Source organism: Neovison vison, chromosome X, assembly GCF_020171115.1.
Source record: "Neovison vison isolate M4711 chromosome X, ASM_NN_V1, whole genome shotgun sequence".
Taxonomy (NCBI): Eukaryota; Metazoa; Chordata; class Mammalia; order Carnivora; family Mustelidae; genus Neogale; species Neogale vison.
The window spans coordinates 123863384-123881941 of record NC_058105.1 but is presented as its reverse complement, the minus strand read 5'-3'; the positions used below and the strand labels follow the sequence as shown (position 1 = coordinate 123881941).

The following is an 18558-nucleotide window of genomic DNA, read 5'->3' as shown; positions in this document are numbered from 1 at the left end:
ACTTTTCATGAAAGCACAGGTCAACCCATTTTGTGTCGATATATAATGTCAAGGATTCAAACTCTGTAGCCACCCACCAGAAAAAGAGCCACACCAATTCTTCCTTTTTCATTGTCTGGAAACTAAATTATATTAGACTATTTCAATGGGCATATAGGGGAAAAATAATTATAGTTTAAGCTTATATTAAAAATACCAAAGTATTTTTGAATGAAGTATGGAGCTTCTTAATATGAAATTCATTACAATACATATGTAAAATATGTCATGGTATAATAATAAGTGAAGAGTAAGTACTTTAACAGGCTTGTAATATGAATATTTTTAAAGATATGCACATCTCATATGGATGGAGCTGGTGTAACACATTACTAGTTTAAATGTGGTCATTGAAACAACCCCCAGGGGAGAGAAAAGAGACATTCTAAGCAATCCAAAAATCCTGTACCTGCTTGGGAATTTAGGGTCTTTCATAATGCAAGTAAACCCCAAAGAAAACTGAACACGAGTAGGGTGACTTTCATGGGTGCAAACTCACCCACTCCACTTCTGCCAAAACAAAAGAAACACTTCTGCCCATCTCTGCGCTGGCCTGCACCCTGTGAGGCTGACCCCCACGGACTGCCTCTTGGTGGATGTGCTGGGCTCGGTACTAGAAAGGGGAGAGAGGAGAGAGTAAGAAGCCCAAGAGGTCACAGTATTGCTCCTTCCACCCAATCCCTGCTTCTCCATATTCTGCCCTTGCTGCAATCCTCCCTGGGCACATTTCCGGGGTCCCTTCAGCTGAGATTGGAAGTCACTGGCTTCTGGTGACCCCGGCCCCTCCCTGTGTCCACATGGTAACAGCTTCCCCATGTTGCTAACGCTCCATGCTGCCCTATTCCTTTTGGGTTCCCTTAAAAGTACTGGCACATCAGGGAGAGTTCATTCGGGAAGCGAAGGCTTTTGGGGTGTGCCATCCTCCTGCTGCTGTGAGTCAGGAGCTAAGGTGGGGGGGATGCCTCATCTTTTGAGACAAAGTGACATCATAATGGGACTGTTGAAGGTCCTGCGCATAAATACTTACAAAAGTAATACTACACGTTACCGTCTGCAAAGTCTTCTAGCAAACTCGAGATTCCATTCTCTCGCTAAACTATTATTATCCTGTGGAGCTAATGAAAACGGTGCTGGCGCTGCCAAGTAAGGAATCTAGAGCAATGTCGGGGCCCTCTGCCCATGCACAGCGGCCCCCACCTGGCACAGGGGAGCTCCACGGATGCGCAGCCGAGGGGTTCCACGTGCTGGCGGGAGGCCTGTCGGCTCTTTATTTCACTTGGACGGTCTTATATGTTTCTTTACCAGATATTTCAGTCGGCTGCAGAAAGGGTCATTCAAAAATATTTTTAAAGTTTATTCATCTGACCGTCTTTTGCTGTTTCCATGGAAACTCTTCCCCAAAGCCACAACTCCAAATTCTTCTGAAAACTTCATTTCAGAAATTCAATTTAGCTGACACTCCAAACAATCAAATTGTACTATGAAAAACTTTTAAGTTACAACAGTTTGAAGAATGTGTCAAGTAACCAGAGAGAAGGAGACAAAATCCTGACCTGTTTGCATTTCTCAAGGAAAAAGCCTTTAGTAATGATGATCATATCTGAGTGAACAAATTAGTCTTATACTCTGTGTACAACTCATCCAAATTGAGACATATCCCATATTTGTGTCCAAGTCACCGCCATCAAGTCAGAGAAAGCCATACCCTAGAATGACTTGTGGGAGTCCATGCTGTTTTGTTTGATCTTTCAAGTTTCTAGGTACTCAGAATGTAATTGAGAATAAAAGAAATCAGAGAGGCAGGTCTCTTGAAAATAATGTTAGAACCAGAAAATCTGAGAGGCTATGTTAAAAGATATGAAATTAATTGCATTTGAAATGAAACAAGATGGGATTGGGAGGGAGAAAAACCATAAGAGACTCTTAATCTCACAAAACAAACTGAGGGGGGCCAGGGGTAGGGGAGTAGGGAGTGGGTGGTGGGGTTATGGACATTGGGGAGGGTATGTGCTGTGGTGAGTGCTGTGAAGTCTGTAAACCTAGCGATTCATAGACCTGTACCCCTGGGGCTAATAATACATTATATGTTTATTTAAAAAAATTTAAAAATTTTTAAAAAATTAATTGCATTCATTTGTAAACCCTGGTGGATCTTAGTCCAAAGTTTTTACAAGCACCTAAGATCTTGAAATCCATTTACTCCCATCATTTTGGAGCTTACAATCTAAAACAGGTTGCATAATTTCCACTCAGTCACATGGCCAGGACTTAAGAAAGGGCCCTGCAGTCCTTGTTGATGGCAAGCTAGACAGACCACCGACATACCCACCAGGCTGGGCTGCCCAGGAGACCTCTACCGTGGACGGGACTGAGAGCAGAAAGTGAAGGGGGAGTTGTCTCCCTCCTCTTTCCTTTTACTCTTTGTTCAGTGCCTTTGCATTTTTCCCTGGAGCAGGCCTGTCCATATCACATCCTCGAGGGGCAGCTGCAGAAAGGAAGTGGACCTTAGCTCCTTACTCACATAGTCATGGATCCCATGTCTATGCACACAGGCCTTCTGAGAATCGCTCCTATGTGAGTTCAGAGATTATGATTCCTAATTTTAGAGCTGGGATGAACAGATTTAATAAACTGGTACCCCAGGTCCATCGGAATAGAGGTAGCAAATTTAGACAAGGCTGTTAGACACTAATAAATCAAGAAGTCAGTTACACTCTGACACAGGAGAGCAGACAAGAAATATTTAAAAACTAAGGCCCAAGATTACAAAGGGCCTCTACTCCTTGCTATTTACTGGGTGCCGACCCTGGGGTGGGCACCCTAGAGGCGGTGGGGCTACCCTGGGAAAAGAATGACTGGGTCGCTGCCCTGAACGCACTTCCACGTCAGTAGGGAGAGACAGACAAACGGCGAAATGGGTGACAGAAGACCAAGGAGGGAGGCAAACACAGACAGCAGCCAGCGTGATCTAATCACAGGTCACTGAGTGAGATCAGAAGCACTTTGCGAAGAGCACTCAGGGGGGATGACATTTTCCCCTGCAGTTTGGAGGGATGCCTGCTGCACAAGGAACATCTTAGACAGAAGGGAGAGCGAGTACAAAAGCCTCGGGTGGGAAAGAACTGGTTGCACTCGAAGACCAGAAGTAACACTCAGGTGGCCGGGCAGTGGAAAGGTGAGGGAGGGTTTTAGGGAGCAGGGTGGGGTCACTGGGGAGGACTTGGAAGGCCACAGTCACAGACAAAGATATCGGCCTAAGTGATAAAGAAGCCAACTGGAGAGCATTAAGTGCGGAAATGTCACAAGTGCATTATGTTCTTCAAAGATCTCGCTGCTCCCACTATTGGGATCTAGGGTCGCCACACTGTCCTAGTGTGGACAGCTGGGTGCTTGGACTTAGGTGACAGCAGTAGAGATGCAAAGAAGAGGATGCATTTGGAGAGCACTGCAAAACAGATCCGACAGGGCTGCTCCCAAGGTGCTCGGGCCTGTGTGGCTCCCGCAGTGACCAGCCACCTACTGAAACGGCAAAGACTGAGGGTGACATGGGCACGGGGTGAGTGAGAAATTGGCAAGCCAGCAAGGGCTGCCTGGGATGAGACAATAACATCGCAGCCAAGTTAAGAATCAAGAGCACTTGGTCCAGAGTTACCACAGGGTGGGGAACGGGAGAAGTAAATCACAGGAGTTCATCACCAGAAAGGATGAGGCAAAGAGTAGTATTTGTTTTCCCATGATGGGCAGAGATGCAGCAGAACACGCAACAGGAGCCAGATTATTTATGCATTCACAGTGGTGCTTAAGAAGTGTCTTCAAGGAAGTTGCAAGATGGTGGAGGAGTAGCGGACTGAAATGACATCAGGTCCCAGGAGTTCAGCTAGACAGTTATCAAACCATTCTGAACACCTACAAAGTCAACAAGAGATACAAGAAGAGCAGCAATTCTAGGAACAGAAAATCGACTACTTTCTAGAAGGCAGGACATGCAGAGAAGTGAATCCGAAGCAACAGGAAGATAGACCACAGGGGGAGAGGCTGGCTCCTGGCAATTGGCGGAGTGGCAGAGAACAAAATCCGAACTTCTGGAAGTCTGCTCCAGTGAGGGACGTCACTCCAGAAGCTAAGCAGGGGTGAAGCCCTCGCGGGGACAGCGTGGTCTCGGGTTCCACGGGGTCACAGAGAGATCGGGGGTATCTGAGTATGGCAGAGCTCCCGGGTATCAGACTGGGGAAGCCAACTACAGAGATGGAGCTGAGGAATGAGCTCTCCGCTCGGGGTTACCTTAAACCATGATCCAAGGCACAGTCAGACCACTGGTCTTTGAGCAGGGACTCCACAAGGGGCAGATCCAGGGAGACTCACCTTCCTTCTCCAGGAGGAGAAGGGCAGCAGGAATCTGCTGGGTTTGGAGACTCCAAACGGGACTGTGCACCAGAGAGAGAAACACTCGGTCACAGGCAGGGTGAGTATGGAGCATGGCTAGAAACCAGGGAGACAGGAGTGATTGAGCGCTTTTCTCTGAGGCCGCACTGGGAGTGGGGCCCTGAGCTCTCAGCTCCTCCGGGCCAGAGATTGGGAGGCCACCATTTTCATTCCTGTCCTCCAAAGCTCTACGGAAAGTGTTCAGGGAACAAAAGCTCCCGAGACCAAAACTGCGCAGAGAGCGACCTCGAGCAGATTTCTTAGCCTGGCCCCTGGCAAGGGTGGTGTAATTCCACCTGGGGCAAAGACATTTGAGAATCACTGCAACAGGCCCCTCCCCCAGAAGATCAGCAAGAACATCCAGCCAAGACCAAGCTCACCGATCAAGGAGAACACCAGAACTCCAGAGGAGGGGAAAGCAACCCACAGAATTCATGGCTTTTTCCCCATGATCCGATAGTCTTTCAAAGTTAAGTTTTTAAAATTTTTTTTCTTATTCTATTTTTTTAACTTTTCCTCTTTCTGCTTTTAACATTTTAAAACTAGTTTATCTTAACAATACTTTCTGAAAAATTTTATTAAACCTTCATTGTTATAGTCATATTTTATATCTTCATTGTATTTAACCTTATTTTTTATATACAAATAGTTTTTTTTCTTTCCAAAAAATTTTGGAATACAATTTCTTCTAATAGATCAAAATATACCCTAAATCTAGCACATGGCTTTGTTTTAGTCTCCAGCCTGAGCACATTCTCTCCTCTTTTTTTTCTTTTTCCAAGCAACTCATCTCATCAATTCCCTTTTTAGAATTTGTTTTTAATTTTCATCTTTACAGTCATAGCCCATCCCTTCACTGTGTTTACCCTTATTTTTGTGTATATATATATATATATAAGATTTTCTTCCTTTAAAATTTTGGGAAGTAGTTTCTTTTAAGAGACCAAAACACACCCAAAATCAAGTGGGTGGCACTGTTTTCTTTACCAGTGTGTGTGTTTGCGTGTGTGTGTAAATATACATATATTTAAATATGTTTATATATTTTATATTTATATATATAATATATTAAAAATATATATATTTAATTTCTTTTTCCCCCTTTATTCTCCCCTTGGTTTTGGGTCTCTTCTGATTTGGTTAGCATACATTTTTCTGGGGTCCTTGCCACCCTTTAAGTATTTTAATTTTTTTGTTCATATATTCTTATCTGGATAAAATGACAAGGTGGGAAAAAAATCAACACACAGAAAAGAACAAGAGGCAGTACTGAAGGCAAGGGACCTGGTCAATATGGACATTGGTAATATGTCATATATAGAGTTCAGAATGATGATTCTCAAGGTGCTAGCTGGGCTCAAAAAAGGCATGGAAGATATTAGAGAAACCCCTTCTGGAGAAACAAAATACCTTTCTGGAGAAATTTTTAAAAACTAAAATCTAACCAAGTTGAAATAAAAAATGCTATTAATGAGGTACAATAAAAAAAAAGGAGGCTCTTACTGCTAGGATAAATGAGGCAGAAGACAGAACTAGTGATATAGAAGACCAAAGACAGAGAATAAAGAAGCTGAGCAAAAGAGAGCTAAACAACTACTGGACCATGAGAGGAGAATTAGAGAGATAAGTGATACCATAAGATGAAACAATATTAGAATAATTAGGATTCCAGAAGAAGAAGAAAGAGAGAGAGGGTAGAAGGTGTATTGGAGCAAATTATAGTGGAGAATTTCCCTAATATGGCAAAGGGAACAAGCATCAAAATCCAGGAGGCACAGAGAAGTCCCTTCAAAATCAACAAAAATAGGTCCATGCCCGATCATCTAATAGTAAAACTTACAAGTCTTAGTGACAAAGAGAAAATCCTGAAAGCAGCTCAGGACAAGAAGTCTGTAACATACAATGGTAGAAATATTAGATTGGCAGCAGACTTATCCAAATAGACCTGGCAGGCCAGAAAGAACTGGCAGGATATATTCAAAGCACTAAATGAGAAAAATATACAGCTGAGAATACTATATCCAGCTAGGCTGTCATTGAAAATAGAAGGAGAGATAAAAAGCTTCCAGGACAAACAAAAATCAAAAGAATTTGCAAACACCAAACCCAGCCCTATAAGCAATATTGAAAGGGGTCCTCTTAGCAAAGAGAGAGCCTAAAAGTAGTAGACCAGAAAGGAACAGAGACAATATACAGTGACAGTCACCTTACAGGCAATACAATGGCATTAATTCATATCTTTCAGTAGTTACCCTGAATGTAAATGGGCTAAATGACCCAATCAAAAGACAAAGGGTATCAGAATGGATAAAAAATAAAACCCATCAATATGCTATCTACAAGAAACTCACTTTAGACCCACAGACACCTCCAAATTGAAAGTGAGGGGGTGGAAAACAATTTACCACGCTAATGGATATCAAAAGAAAGCTGGGGTGGCAATCCTTATATCAGATAAATTAGATTTTAAGACAAAGACTATAATAAGAGATGAGGAAGGACACTATATCATACTTAAAGTGTCTCTCCAACAAGAAGATCTAACAATTTTAAGTATCTATGCCCCTAACGTGGAAGCAGCCAACTATATAAACCAATTAATAACAAATCAAAGAAACACATTGATAATAATACAATAATAGTAGGGGACTTTAACACCCCCATCACTGAAATGGACAGATCATCAAAGCAAAAGATCAACAAGGAAATAAAGACCTTAAATGACACACTAGACCAGACGGACATCACAAATATATTCAGAACATTCCAACCCAATGCAACAGAATACACATTCTTCTCTAGTGTGTATGGAACATTCTCCAGAATAGATCACATCCTGGGTCACAAATCGGGTCTCAACTGCTATCAGAAGATTGGGATCATTCCTTGCATATTTTCAGACCACAATGCTCTGTAGCTAGAGCTCAATCAGAAGAGGAAAGTTGGAAAGAACTCAAATACATGGAGGCTAAAGAGGATCCTACTAAAGAATGACTGGGTCAACCAGGAAATTGAAGAAGAACTGAAAAAATTCATGGAAACAAATGAAAATGAAAACACAACTGTTCAAACTGTGGGACACAGCAAAGGCAGTCCTGAGAGAAAAGTATATAGTGCTACAAACCTTTCTCAAGAAACAAGAAAGGTCTCAAGTATACAACTTAACCCTACACCTAAAGGAGCTGGAGAAAGAACAGCAAAGAAAGCCTAAATCCAGCAGGAGAAGAGAAATAAATAAAGATCAGAGCAGAAATCAATGAAATAGAAACCAAAAGAACAGCAGAATAAAACAACGAAACTAGGAGCTGTTTCTTTGAAAGAATTAATAAGATTGATAAACCCCTAGCCAGACTTATCCAAAAGAAAAGAAAAAGGACTCAAATAAATAAAATAATGAATGAAAGAGGAGTACAAACAACACCAAAGAAATACAAACAATTATAAGAACATATTATGAGCAACAATACACCAGCAAATTTGGGAATCTGGAAGAAAAAGATACATTCCTAGAGACATACAAACTACCAAAACTGAACCAGGAAGAAATAGAAAACAGACCCATAACCAGTAAGGAGATTGAAGCAGTCATCAAAAATCTCCCAACAAACAAGAGCGCAGGGCCAAATGGCTTCCCAGGGGAATTCTACCAAACACTTAAAGAAGAATTAATACCTATTCTCCTGAAACTGTTCCAAAAAATAGAAGTGGAAGGAAAACTTCCAAACTCATTTTATGAGGCCAGCATTACCTTGATCCGAAAACCAGACAAAGACCTCATCTAAAAGGAGAATTATAGACCAATATCCTTGATGAACACAGATGTGAAAATTCTCACCAAAATACTAGCCAATAGGATCCAACAGTACATTAAAAGGATTATTCACCACCACCAAATGGGATTTATTCCTGGGCTGCAAGGTTGGTTCAACATCTGCAAATCAATCAGTGATACAATACATTAATAAAAGAAAGAACAAGAACCATATGATACTCTCAAAACATGCCAAAAAAGCATTTGACAAAGTACAGCATCCTTTCTTGATCAAAACCCTTCAAAGTGTAGGGATAGAGGGTACCTACCTCAATATCATCAAAGCCATCTATGAAAAACCCACAGTGAATATCGTTCTCAATGGGGAAAAACTGAGAGCTTTTCCCCTAAGGTCAGGAACACAGTAGGGATGTCCACTATCACCACTGCTATTCAACATCATACCAGAAGTCCTAGCCTCAGCAATCAGACAACAAAAAGAAATAAAATGCATCCAAATTGGCAAAGAAGAAGTCAAACTCTCACTCTTTGCCGATGATATGATACTTTCTGTGGAAAACCCAAAAGACACCACTCCAACACTGCTAGAACTCATACAGGAACTCAGTAAAGTGTCAGGATATAAAATAAATGCACAAAAATCAGTTGCATTTCTATACAACAACAGCAAGACAGAAGAAAGAGAAGTTAAGGAGTCAATCCCATTTACCATTGCACCCAAAACCAAAAGATGCCTAGGAATAAGCCTAACCTAGGAGGCCAAGAATCTGTACTCAGAAAACTATAAAGTACTCATGAAAGAAACTGAGGAAGACACAAAGAAATGTAAAAACATTCCATGCTCAGGGATTGGAAGAACAAATATTGTGAAAATGTCTATGCTACCTAAAGCAATCTACACATTTAATGCAATCCCTATCAAAATACCATTCATTTTTTTTCAAAGAAATGGAACAAATATCCTAAAATTTATATGGAACCAGAAAAGACCCCAAATAGCCAGAGGAATGTTGAAAAAGAAAGCCAAAGTTGGTGGCATCACAATTCCAGACTTCAGGCTCTATAACAAAGGTGTAATCATCAAGACAGTATGGTACTGGCACAAAAACAGACTCATAGATCAATGGAACAGAAGAGAGAGCCCAGAAATGGACCCTTAACTCTATGGTCAACTAATTTTGGACAAAGCAGGAAAGAATGTCCAATGGAAAAAGACAGTCTCTTCAACAAATGGTGTTGGGAAAACTGGACAGCTACATGCAGAAGAATGAAACTGGACCATTTCCTTATACCACAGACAAAAATAGACTCAAAATGGATGAAAGACCTCAATGTGAGACAGGAATCCATCCAAATCCTTGAGGAGAACACAGGCAATAACCCCTTCACCCTTGGCTGCAACCACTTCTTCCTAGAAACATCACCAAAGGCAAGGGAAGCAAGGGCAAAATTGAACTATTGGGACTTCATCAAGATCAAAAGCTTTTGCACAGCAAAGGAAACAGTTAACAAAACCAAAAGACAACTGACAGAATGGGAGAAGACGTTCGCAAATGACATATCACATAAAGGGCTAGTATCCAAAATCTATACTTATCAAACTCAACACCCAAAGAACAAGTAATCCAATCAAGAAATGGGCAAAGAACATGAACAAACATTTCTGCAAAGAAGACATCCAGATGGCCAACAGACACATGAAAAGTGCTTTACATCACTCGACATCAGGGAAATACAAATCAAAACCACAATGAGATAACCACATTACAGCAGTCAGAATGGCTAAAATTTAAATATCAGGAAACGACAGATGTTGGAGAGGATGCGGAGAAAGGGGAGCCCTCCTACACTGTTGGTGGGAATGCAAGCTGATGCAGCCACTCTGGAAAACAGTATGGAGGATCCTCAAAAAGTTGAAAATAGAGCTACCCTATGACCCAGCAATTGCACGACTGGGTATTTACCCTAAAGATACAAATGTAGTGATCCGAAGGTGTGTGTGCACCCGAATGTTTAGAGCAGCAATGTCCACCATAGCCAAACTATGGAAGAAACATAGATGTCCATCAACAGATGAATGGATAAAGAAGAGGTGTGTGTACACACACACACACACACACACACACACACACACAGTGGAATACTATGCAGCCATCAAAAGAAGTGAAATCTTGCCATTTGCAATGACATGGACGGAACTAGAGGGTATTATGCTGAGCGAAACAAGTCAATCAGAGAAAGACAATTATCATATGATCTCCCTGACATGAGGAATTTGAAAGGCAGAGTTGGGGGGTTGGGCGGTAGGGAAGGTAAAAATGAAACAAGATGGGATCCGGAGGGAGACAAACCATAAGAGACACTTAATCTCACAAAACAAACTGAGGGTTGCTGGGGGGAGGGGGTTGCAATAGGATGGTTGGGTTAATGTCCATAACCCAACTGTCATTGGGGAGGGTATGTGCTATGGTGAGTGCTATGAAGTGCGTAAGCCTGACCATTCACAGACCTGTACCCCTGGAGCAAGTAATACATTATATGTTAATTTAAAAATTAAATTTAAAAATCAGAAACTAAAAAAAAAAAAAGAAGTGTCTCCAAGGGTGGGAGGCATGATTTCCTAAGGTGATGGGAGTTCCACAGCAAAGGGACCACATAAAGGAAAAGCTCTCAGAGCAACTGAAAAGAGAGCATGTTGTGGGGTTGGGGTGAGGCTGGAAAAGGTATCCACAATTAATAGAGCTGTGAATTAAGGGGGTTCAATAATTTCCCATTTAGTTGTAATGAGCAAAACGTTAGCTTTTGTGAGGAGACAGACAACAAGCAGAGAGCTACAAAGGTGAATTCTGGGCCATGTAGCAGGTCGGTACCAGTCCTGCTCAATTTCTTAAGATGTCTACACCCGCAGTGCTGATGGGTGATAACCAATTCATATCAGCTCGGCCCTGCAACAGCTCAGGGTGTCTTCAGAATTACCAAAGAATGTCCTATAATCGGCGTCTCTGAATTATTAAGTGAACTCAATAGCTTCCAAGTCTTCGGAAAGCGAATGTTCACAGAGAGCAAATCTGGCAATTTGCAGAGTAAGATCTTAACCGTTTGCGATAAAGAGAGGCTCCCGCTCGGGGTAGGCAGCTTAGCCCTTCCGGTGGCTTCCTTAAGGAGGGGTCACACAGAGCCAGGGAATAGTCAGCATTCAACGTCGAGGCTGTGGTCGAGAGCACAGACGGTGGGGCAATGGCACCGAAGAGGAAGTGAGGGAGCGGTGGAGGAGCTCGGCGGCAGACCGTCCGAGGGACGGGAACGGCTACACCTTGACAGCAGGACTCCCCGGGGATCCGTGTCAAGTCAGAGTCTAACCCCCCTGCTTCTTGGCACAGCTCAGTGAACAGAACACACATCACCCCACGGACTGAATTATCTCAGCCAGAGGCCTCCCGAAACTTCCTCGCTTCCCCTTAGTACAGGGGGTGAAAGGAAGAGCGTGACTCCAGGGAGCTGCTTCGGAGACACTGTTCAGGAGCAGCTCGAAAGTGCCCCGGACACCTTGTTCTAAAACTACGGCTCAGCGCAGTCATTCTGCTGGAGGAGTCACTGTACTTAACTGCGTGAGTTGTCATGAAATTAGACCTGTTACATGATCTTGGCAGACAATCGAGGTTTGTAATATTTTGTGTTTAACGGAAGAACGCATATGGGGGCTGTTGGGGAAGGTAGATTAACCTACTCTTTAACCCAGGCCGAGCAACCTAACTTTCCAGGGTCAGCAAGAGCAGGAGGACACTGTTAAAGCCATGATCGCTGAAACCAGGTGACCCATTACTCTGCCCCAGGGTCTGAGCCTCTCTCTGAGCCTCTGTGTCGGCCTGCTGCTCAAGTTCCGTATGTTCCCTGAATAACATACATAAGACTCATAACATTTACCATGTTTCCTCTTTTTAGATCTTCTTATTATGTGGTAATTGTCACCTCTTCTCAAAAGCATGCATGAAAATCACACGCACACCAGTGGGTCTCAAGTGGGAGCGATTTTGTCCCCTAGGGGGCATGTGGCAATGTCTGGAGACGTTTCTGGTTGTCACAGCTTGGGGGGAGGAGTGCTACTGGCATCTAATGACTAGAACCCGGGGAGGCCACTCACCATCTCACAGTGTGCAGGGCAGCTCCTACCACAAAAAATCATCCTGCCCCAAATGCTCACTTTGCTGAGGCTAAGAAACCCCAAGAAAGACATGAAGACACAGCACTGAACTCAACAGGTTTCTTAAAATTGGGATTTTGTCTATACCTGTCCAATTAAAGAGCTATTTGGCCATGCAATTCAACAACGTGGACGGTCACAGTAAGTCAATGAAGGTACAATATTTGATTGTTGCTTTATTCCGGTGACAGAACAGGGAGGAGGAAGGGCAACTCGGCTCATCTATCTCAATCGTCTAAATGAGTCAGAAGAGCTGTGCGAAATCAGGGCACTTGGAGAGAGCACTCCACTCTGTCACCAGCCACACCTGTGCCACCTTGAACCCCACCACTGAGGCTTGGGTTTCCAAGGAACACAAAATAGAAAACCTGCCTAACCCACGAGTTGGATTCGACACAGCCCGTACCCAAACACTTCACGAGTTGTATAAGACGATAATAAGGAGGTATTTGTTATGACCTGCCGTTTCTCTGAAAGTGTTGCCAGGCAATCACGGATCCACGCACACCGTCCGTGACCGTCATACTCCAGCATCTCGATGGCCCGTCCAAACGAAGACCGGCTGGTTCGCTGTCCTAAGTCTCTCTCGAACACGCTAACTGCTCTCCACCTCCGGCCCGGCTGCCGTCACACGCGGGTCGCTCTTCTCTCGTCTCTCCCTGGCCCCACCGCCAGGATGCACTCTGCCTCCTGCTCACCCTCAACTCCATCCTGGGCTCCACGCAGATGGAACGCAAATCTGACCAAGTCACCGGAAGGCGTGAAGGACAACGCCCAGCTGGAAGGGCGGAGTCACACCATAAACCAAATGTGGGAAAACGGCGGGAGGAAAGGTTGGGAGGAGAGCAGTAGCTGCTACGGGACGTTTTTGTTCTGATGATGAAAACAAGAAGACCGTGGTGCTATACGTTGGAAAACGGTCACATTATACAACTGGAGAATGCCCGTGTCTGCTGAAGACCATTATGACCATGTAAAAACACGAGCAAGTGTTGTGGCAACTCTTAGCATTTTCACTATTCAATCGTCCCTTTAGAAAACAGACCAAATGGCAGGCGCACAATAGGCACTTCACAAATGTTTGTTGAGTGAACAAAATGTGAGCCACTGATTTCTTACGGGAAGTCTCACCTTGGGCAAATGAAAAAGCTCCGAAGGAAGAACATTAAATACTTGCCCCCTGGATTACATCTCAGGGTAGGCAGGAGGTACTAAGATACGGTAATACACAGCGGGGCAGAAGCACGTGGCGCAAAGGAAGTGGATTCTTTGTGCTAAAAGGCAAAATGAGCTTTTAGAATTACTTAAATGATGGGGGAAGCAGACGAAGAGAGCAGTGTTAGAAGAGATGTTAAGCCTTAGAGGGTTATGTTGATATGAAAAGCAATGGGTCACACTTAATAAAGAACATTCTTTTGACTTGTGACTGATACAGAGCTGCTGAATGCTGCTGCTTTATCACCCTTAAGTATGCATGAGAAACTTCTAGAGGACCCCGGGTGATTTCTTCCAACCTGAAAGCCAACAAATTCCCTCTGGAATCTTCTTTTTTATAGCCCTAAATCAGAAAATAGGCATGTGGTGATCTGTGCTTAAATAAAAGGCTAGTTCATCAGCGAATCTTCAGAGCACAAGAGATGTCAGCATTAGCTTGACTCTAAGTTTATGCTTTTAGCAGGATGAGACAGCTGAATGAAAACAGTTTTTAAATTGTTTGGGGATGCATCTGCCTAACTGAGGCAATAATCATTTGTAGAATGGATAGATTTTTTTTTTTAAAGTAAGGAAGCAGTTCTCACCTTTCCTCCTCCACCTTGGAAATGGCATAGAGACCTCAGATTGCAAATCAAAGGGCATCAGCACACAGTTCAAAATCTGGAAAAGGTGGTGGGGTAAAATGTCGACTGGGTGTAATGAGCACAGACTCCAGAACCTTCAGTGCGAGGAAACCTCTGCCAAAACTGGGTTACCCTTAATATCACTTTAAAAGGAAAATCACCGAGCCACGAGTGTCTCCAAAAACGAACATTAGTAACTTATCAGTGTTTCAGTTGTCATTTCAAGGCAAGTTAACGGCAAAACTAGAGAAAGCCATCATAAGATTCCTAGAATGTTCACCGGTAGGGACCCTGATGATTTTCTAATTCAGGTCCTCTTTTTTTTTTTTCCTCCCAACGCATTGGCATGAAAGGGTAGGGCTTCCAGATTAGCCCAGTGGTCCCCAGCTGATCCAGGACCCACCCTGGCAACAAGAACCAGGACCTCTGTATTTAGAACTCCTGTCCACTCTCCACTCCTTTCTTTAAATAAAATACTTATTTTTTTTAGTTTAGTGTTTTTTCTTTTTTAATGTGGAGAGTGCATTTTGGAGGACAGGAATTCCAGACAGATAACTGTCAGACTAATTATAAATACTGATGATTCTTAACTTTGTGCCTGCTTCTCTCCGATTTTAAAGTAGCATGTATAATTTCAGCAGTGAACCTCACGTCAAAGACAACTCGGTAAAGTAGCAGATGGCAGGACGACTGCAATGGCCCATCTCAAAACACCACATCTTACAACTGGAAAATAGATGTCCGAACACGAACACCGCGGTGAGCTAAGGCTGCTGCCTGCCGGCTCCCTGCAGGCAGCATTCAGAATCTTCAGAAGTAGTACTCATTCCTCAAAAACATCTTTTCTCTCTCTCTCTCCCCCTCTCTCTCAAAAATAAACTCAATCTGGAATCTGGATTTGCCGGTCCGTCATTCACCTTGAAACCTTGACTCCTACTTTAAAAGAGGAAAAACCCTTGAGCTTTGAGTCTGTGGTGTCCTGCCGACCCCCGAGCAGAGTCCACGCAGTGCCTGGCACTCAGTTAGCCCAAAGACCCTGAGGAGTATTTGAGCCAACAGGGAGGAGAGAAGCCACTGGCAGAAGACCCCCTGGCGTCACCTTGTGTTAATGGGATAATGTGTGAGATTCTGTCCCACCACGAACTCTGAGGGAGATGCACACCCTCTTTTCCAGAAGCAAACCGGCTGCACCCCAAAGTGCCCTGCAGCATTTTCTCCGGAGAATCCACTAGCCCCACACTCAGATCGCCGAGCAGCCCTGCCTCCGCGCCAGTTCTATTCTCCTTCTTGACGCACATCTGACCTAAGGTTGAGCGGGCAAACCTGGGCCCCAGGAGCCCCGTGTCTCAGCCCTGGCCAGCGAGGCGGCGGCAGGACTCAGCCTCTGGCCGCGAACGCCGTGTCCACCGCGTGGGGCAAAGGAACACGGGCTTCAGGGCTGGGGGCTCCCTTTCTAGGGTGCAGCCGAGTTTCTAAGCAGGTGACGCTCGGGGGTGACGCCCAGAGCGCCTTCCACCACCCTAACCCCCGACCGAGGACCTCTGGGCAGACACTGGTCCCGTCAACCCCAAGCCGTCCCCTCCCAGGCCGGCCAAGTGGCGCCCCCTGTCGCCCGTGTGCGCGCCGGGACACTCACCGCGTAGTGCAGCTGCGGTTTCTGGCGGTGTACCGGGTCCCCCATGTCTCCACTGAGAAGGAGTGACGGGCCCCTGAGCACAGCCTGGGGTCGCGGCGCCTCTCCGAGGTCCCCCTATTTCACCGCCATCCCGGGCCAGCCCCCGGACGCGAGCCCCGTTCCCCGCGCCCCCAGCGCGCCGCAACGCCCGCAGGCACCAGCGTCCCGCCGAGAGGCTGACAGGGACCGGGAGGAGGTGGCGGCCGCCGCGTAGAGGAAGGAGAGGGAGGTGGAGGAGGAGGAGGGCGAGGAGGAGGAGAGGAGGAGGAGGAGGAGGGGGAGGAGGTGGGGGAGGAGGAGAGGGGAGCGGCCGAGTCAGATGGGATGGGCGGGTGCTTAATTCCTTCCGCTCCTGGCGGGCTCCTGTCGCTGCCGCCACCGCCGCCAGCTGCTGGGGGCTGCAGCGACGGAGCGCGCCCACGACAGGTGTCAGGGCGGCCGGCGCTCCTACCTCCTGCCCCGCCACCCCTGCCAGGCCCGTGGGAGCCGCGCTGCCAGCACTGGGGCTGCTGAAGCCCTCAACACCAGCGAGAGGGCGAGCTTGGGTTTCCAAGAAAGAGCGACTTTCGCTAACTTTGAAAGGGGTGTGGGCCTGTCGCTGGAAGGCGATTCGGAACCCGCTCCGGCGAGGGCGGGGTTTTGGTGTTCCGAAAGCCCTCCTTTGCGAGAGTCTCGACGGCGGGAACCCCGGGAGAGGGCAGGCTTGAGAGGGGCCAAGTAATGCAGCCCGGGGGAGCTGAAGAAGGCCTGCGGAAGGCCCGGCCGGCTGCCGGCCTGACGGCGCCACTTTGGGTAAACTGAGTCCCAGAGAGCTTGCGGGACCTGGGCCTGAGGAACCCCGCGGGAGTCGCGTAAGAACCTGCAGGGACGCAACGGCTGGTGTCGGTGCCAGGCTGCACCGGAGTTGGGGGCTGGGGTCGCTGCTTTCTGTGCCTTAGTTCTGAGGGGCGCATCAGAAAAGGGCACAGCAAGAATCTGGAAACAGAAGAAACGTATACTCCTTGCGAATGCTGCCAGATGAACCAAGTAATTTTTAGAACACACTGGAGGTTCACACCACTGAAAACTGGCCTCCGCTGTACAATCCCTTGTGGAAGTGTGCACTTGGCAACACCCCAGAGGTCCCTCCCTCGGCCTGGCATTCTGTGATTTACCTGAGGTTTCCCACAAGCTAAGTCCAGACAAAGGCAGGGTCTGGGGCCAGTGTAGAGCCTCCAGACCCGTGAAATCCATCCATCAAAGCCCGAGACGGGTAGCTACCCAGGGAAAGGCGGGTTTCTGGGTGACCTGTCTCCATTCTTCAGGGTTCCCACGGCACTGGACTTGGCCAGGAGCACTTCCTGCGCTCTGTGTGGGTGCACCAGGTGGGAATAAGGGAAATAACATGTGTCCCCCGTGTTTGAACCCTTACAATTCAGTTGGAGGAACCACCCAACTAATAATATTTTGAAAACAATGGCATCATAATTGTAAATATGGACATTGTAAAAACAACAACAACCAGGAATGTGAAGCCAGGGGCACAGGTATCCTGAGGAATAGATAATCCCATGACCATTCACCTTTCTGGAAAGCTCTAAGATTACATTTGCTAAAGCTGATTACACGCTTGCCCTCTGATCCAGGAATTCCACTCCCAGACGCATAGAGAAATGGGTGCCAATGGCTTCCTCACCTACGAGGATATTTAAAATCCTCAGGTAGATTCGCTAAAATGAAAACAATCAAGATGCCCATCAACAGTTCCTCAATGGACCAAAGGTGGTCTGTTCATACAATGGGATATTACTCAGCAATGAACAGAAGAGAATACTGACACCCACAATGACATGGATTATTCTCACAAATGTTGAAAGAAATCATACACAAAAAAGGACACAATGTATGATTCTATTTACTTATTCCAGAATTGAAATTCAAACGTTGAACTGAAATAGGCAGCTGTGACCAACTTACGGTTACAGAAGCCACAACAGGGATAAATAAACAAGGAAATAAATATAAACAAATGAATATCTATTACCAAGATAGGGAGTTGGTACTGACTGGGAAGGGGGCACAAGGGAACCCTTCGGGTTGCTGGAGACGTTCTGTATCCTCATGGGTTAGACACCTTACCCGAGGACACCCACATGGAAAATCTCACTGAGCACTCCAGTTCAGATTCCTGTAATTTACACCCTTTGCTATGTGTATTTTATACTGCAGTAACATAAAAATAAGCTTAAAACCAGTGCCCTGTCCCAAACGGGAACTTAGGACCAGAGTGTTGCCGCCTGTCTTGAAAGAAAGTCCACGTCACCATTCCCCGCAGTCTCCCCGCAGTCTCCCCGCAGTCCCCCCGCATCCCGCGCTGCACAGGTCTCCTTCCGCTCTGCTGCCTGGGAGACCAGAGCTCGCCTGCTCACCTTGGAGGCCCTCCCTGCTTCCTCACACCTCCAGGCAGAGCTGGAAAAATGATATGCTCAAGTCCCCTCTTCACTTCGGCTCTGCTCTGCTGCGGAAAGCAGCCGTTAGAGCTCTGGCAGCGAAGACCCGTAGGATAAGGCAGAGAACTAGCATCGGCTTCGCCACGTGGCATCTTTCAGAGAATGAAGCCCGGACCCATTTA

At 45.7% G+C, this 18558-nt stretch overlaps 1 protein-coding gene across 1 annotated transcript in view; it reads right to left on the bottom strand.

The window, feature by feature from the left end:
- The window catches only part of ARHGAP6 (Rho GTPase activating protein 6), a 253890-nt gene extending 236729 nt beyond the window's left edge, over positions 1 to 17161 (bottom strand). Inside the window, 3 exon segments of the mRNA XM_044234593.1 lie at positions 15909 to 15980; positions 15982 to 16783; positions 16785 to 17161. Of these exon segments, the coding sequence (XP_044090528.1) occupies positions 15909 to 15980; positions 15982 to 16783; positions 16785 to 17089 (1179 nt within the window). The 5' untranslated portion in view covers positions 17090 to 17161.
- Between the last annotated feature and the right edge of the window lie 1397 nt (positions 17162 to 18558).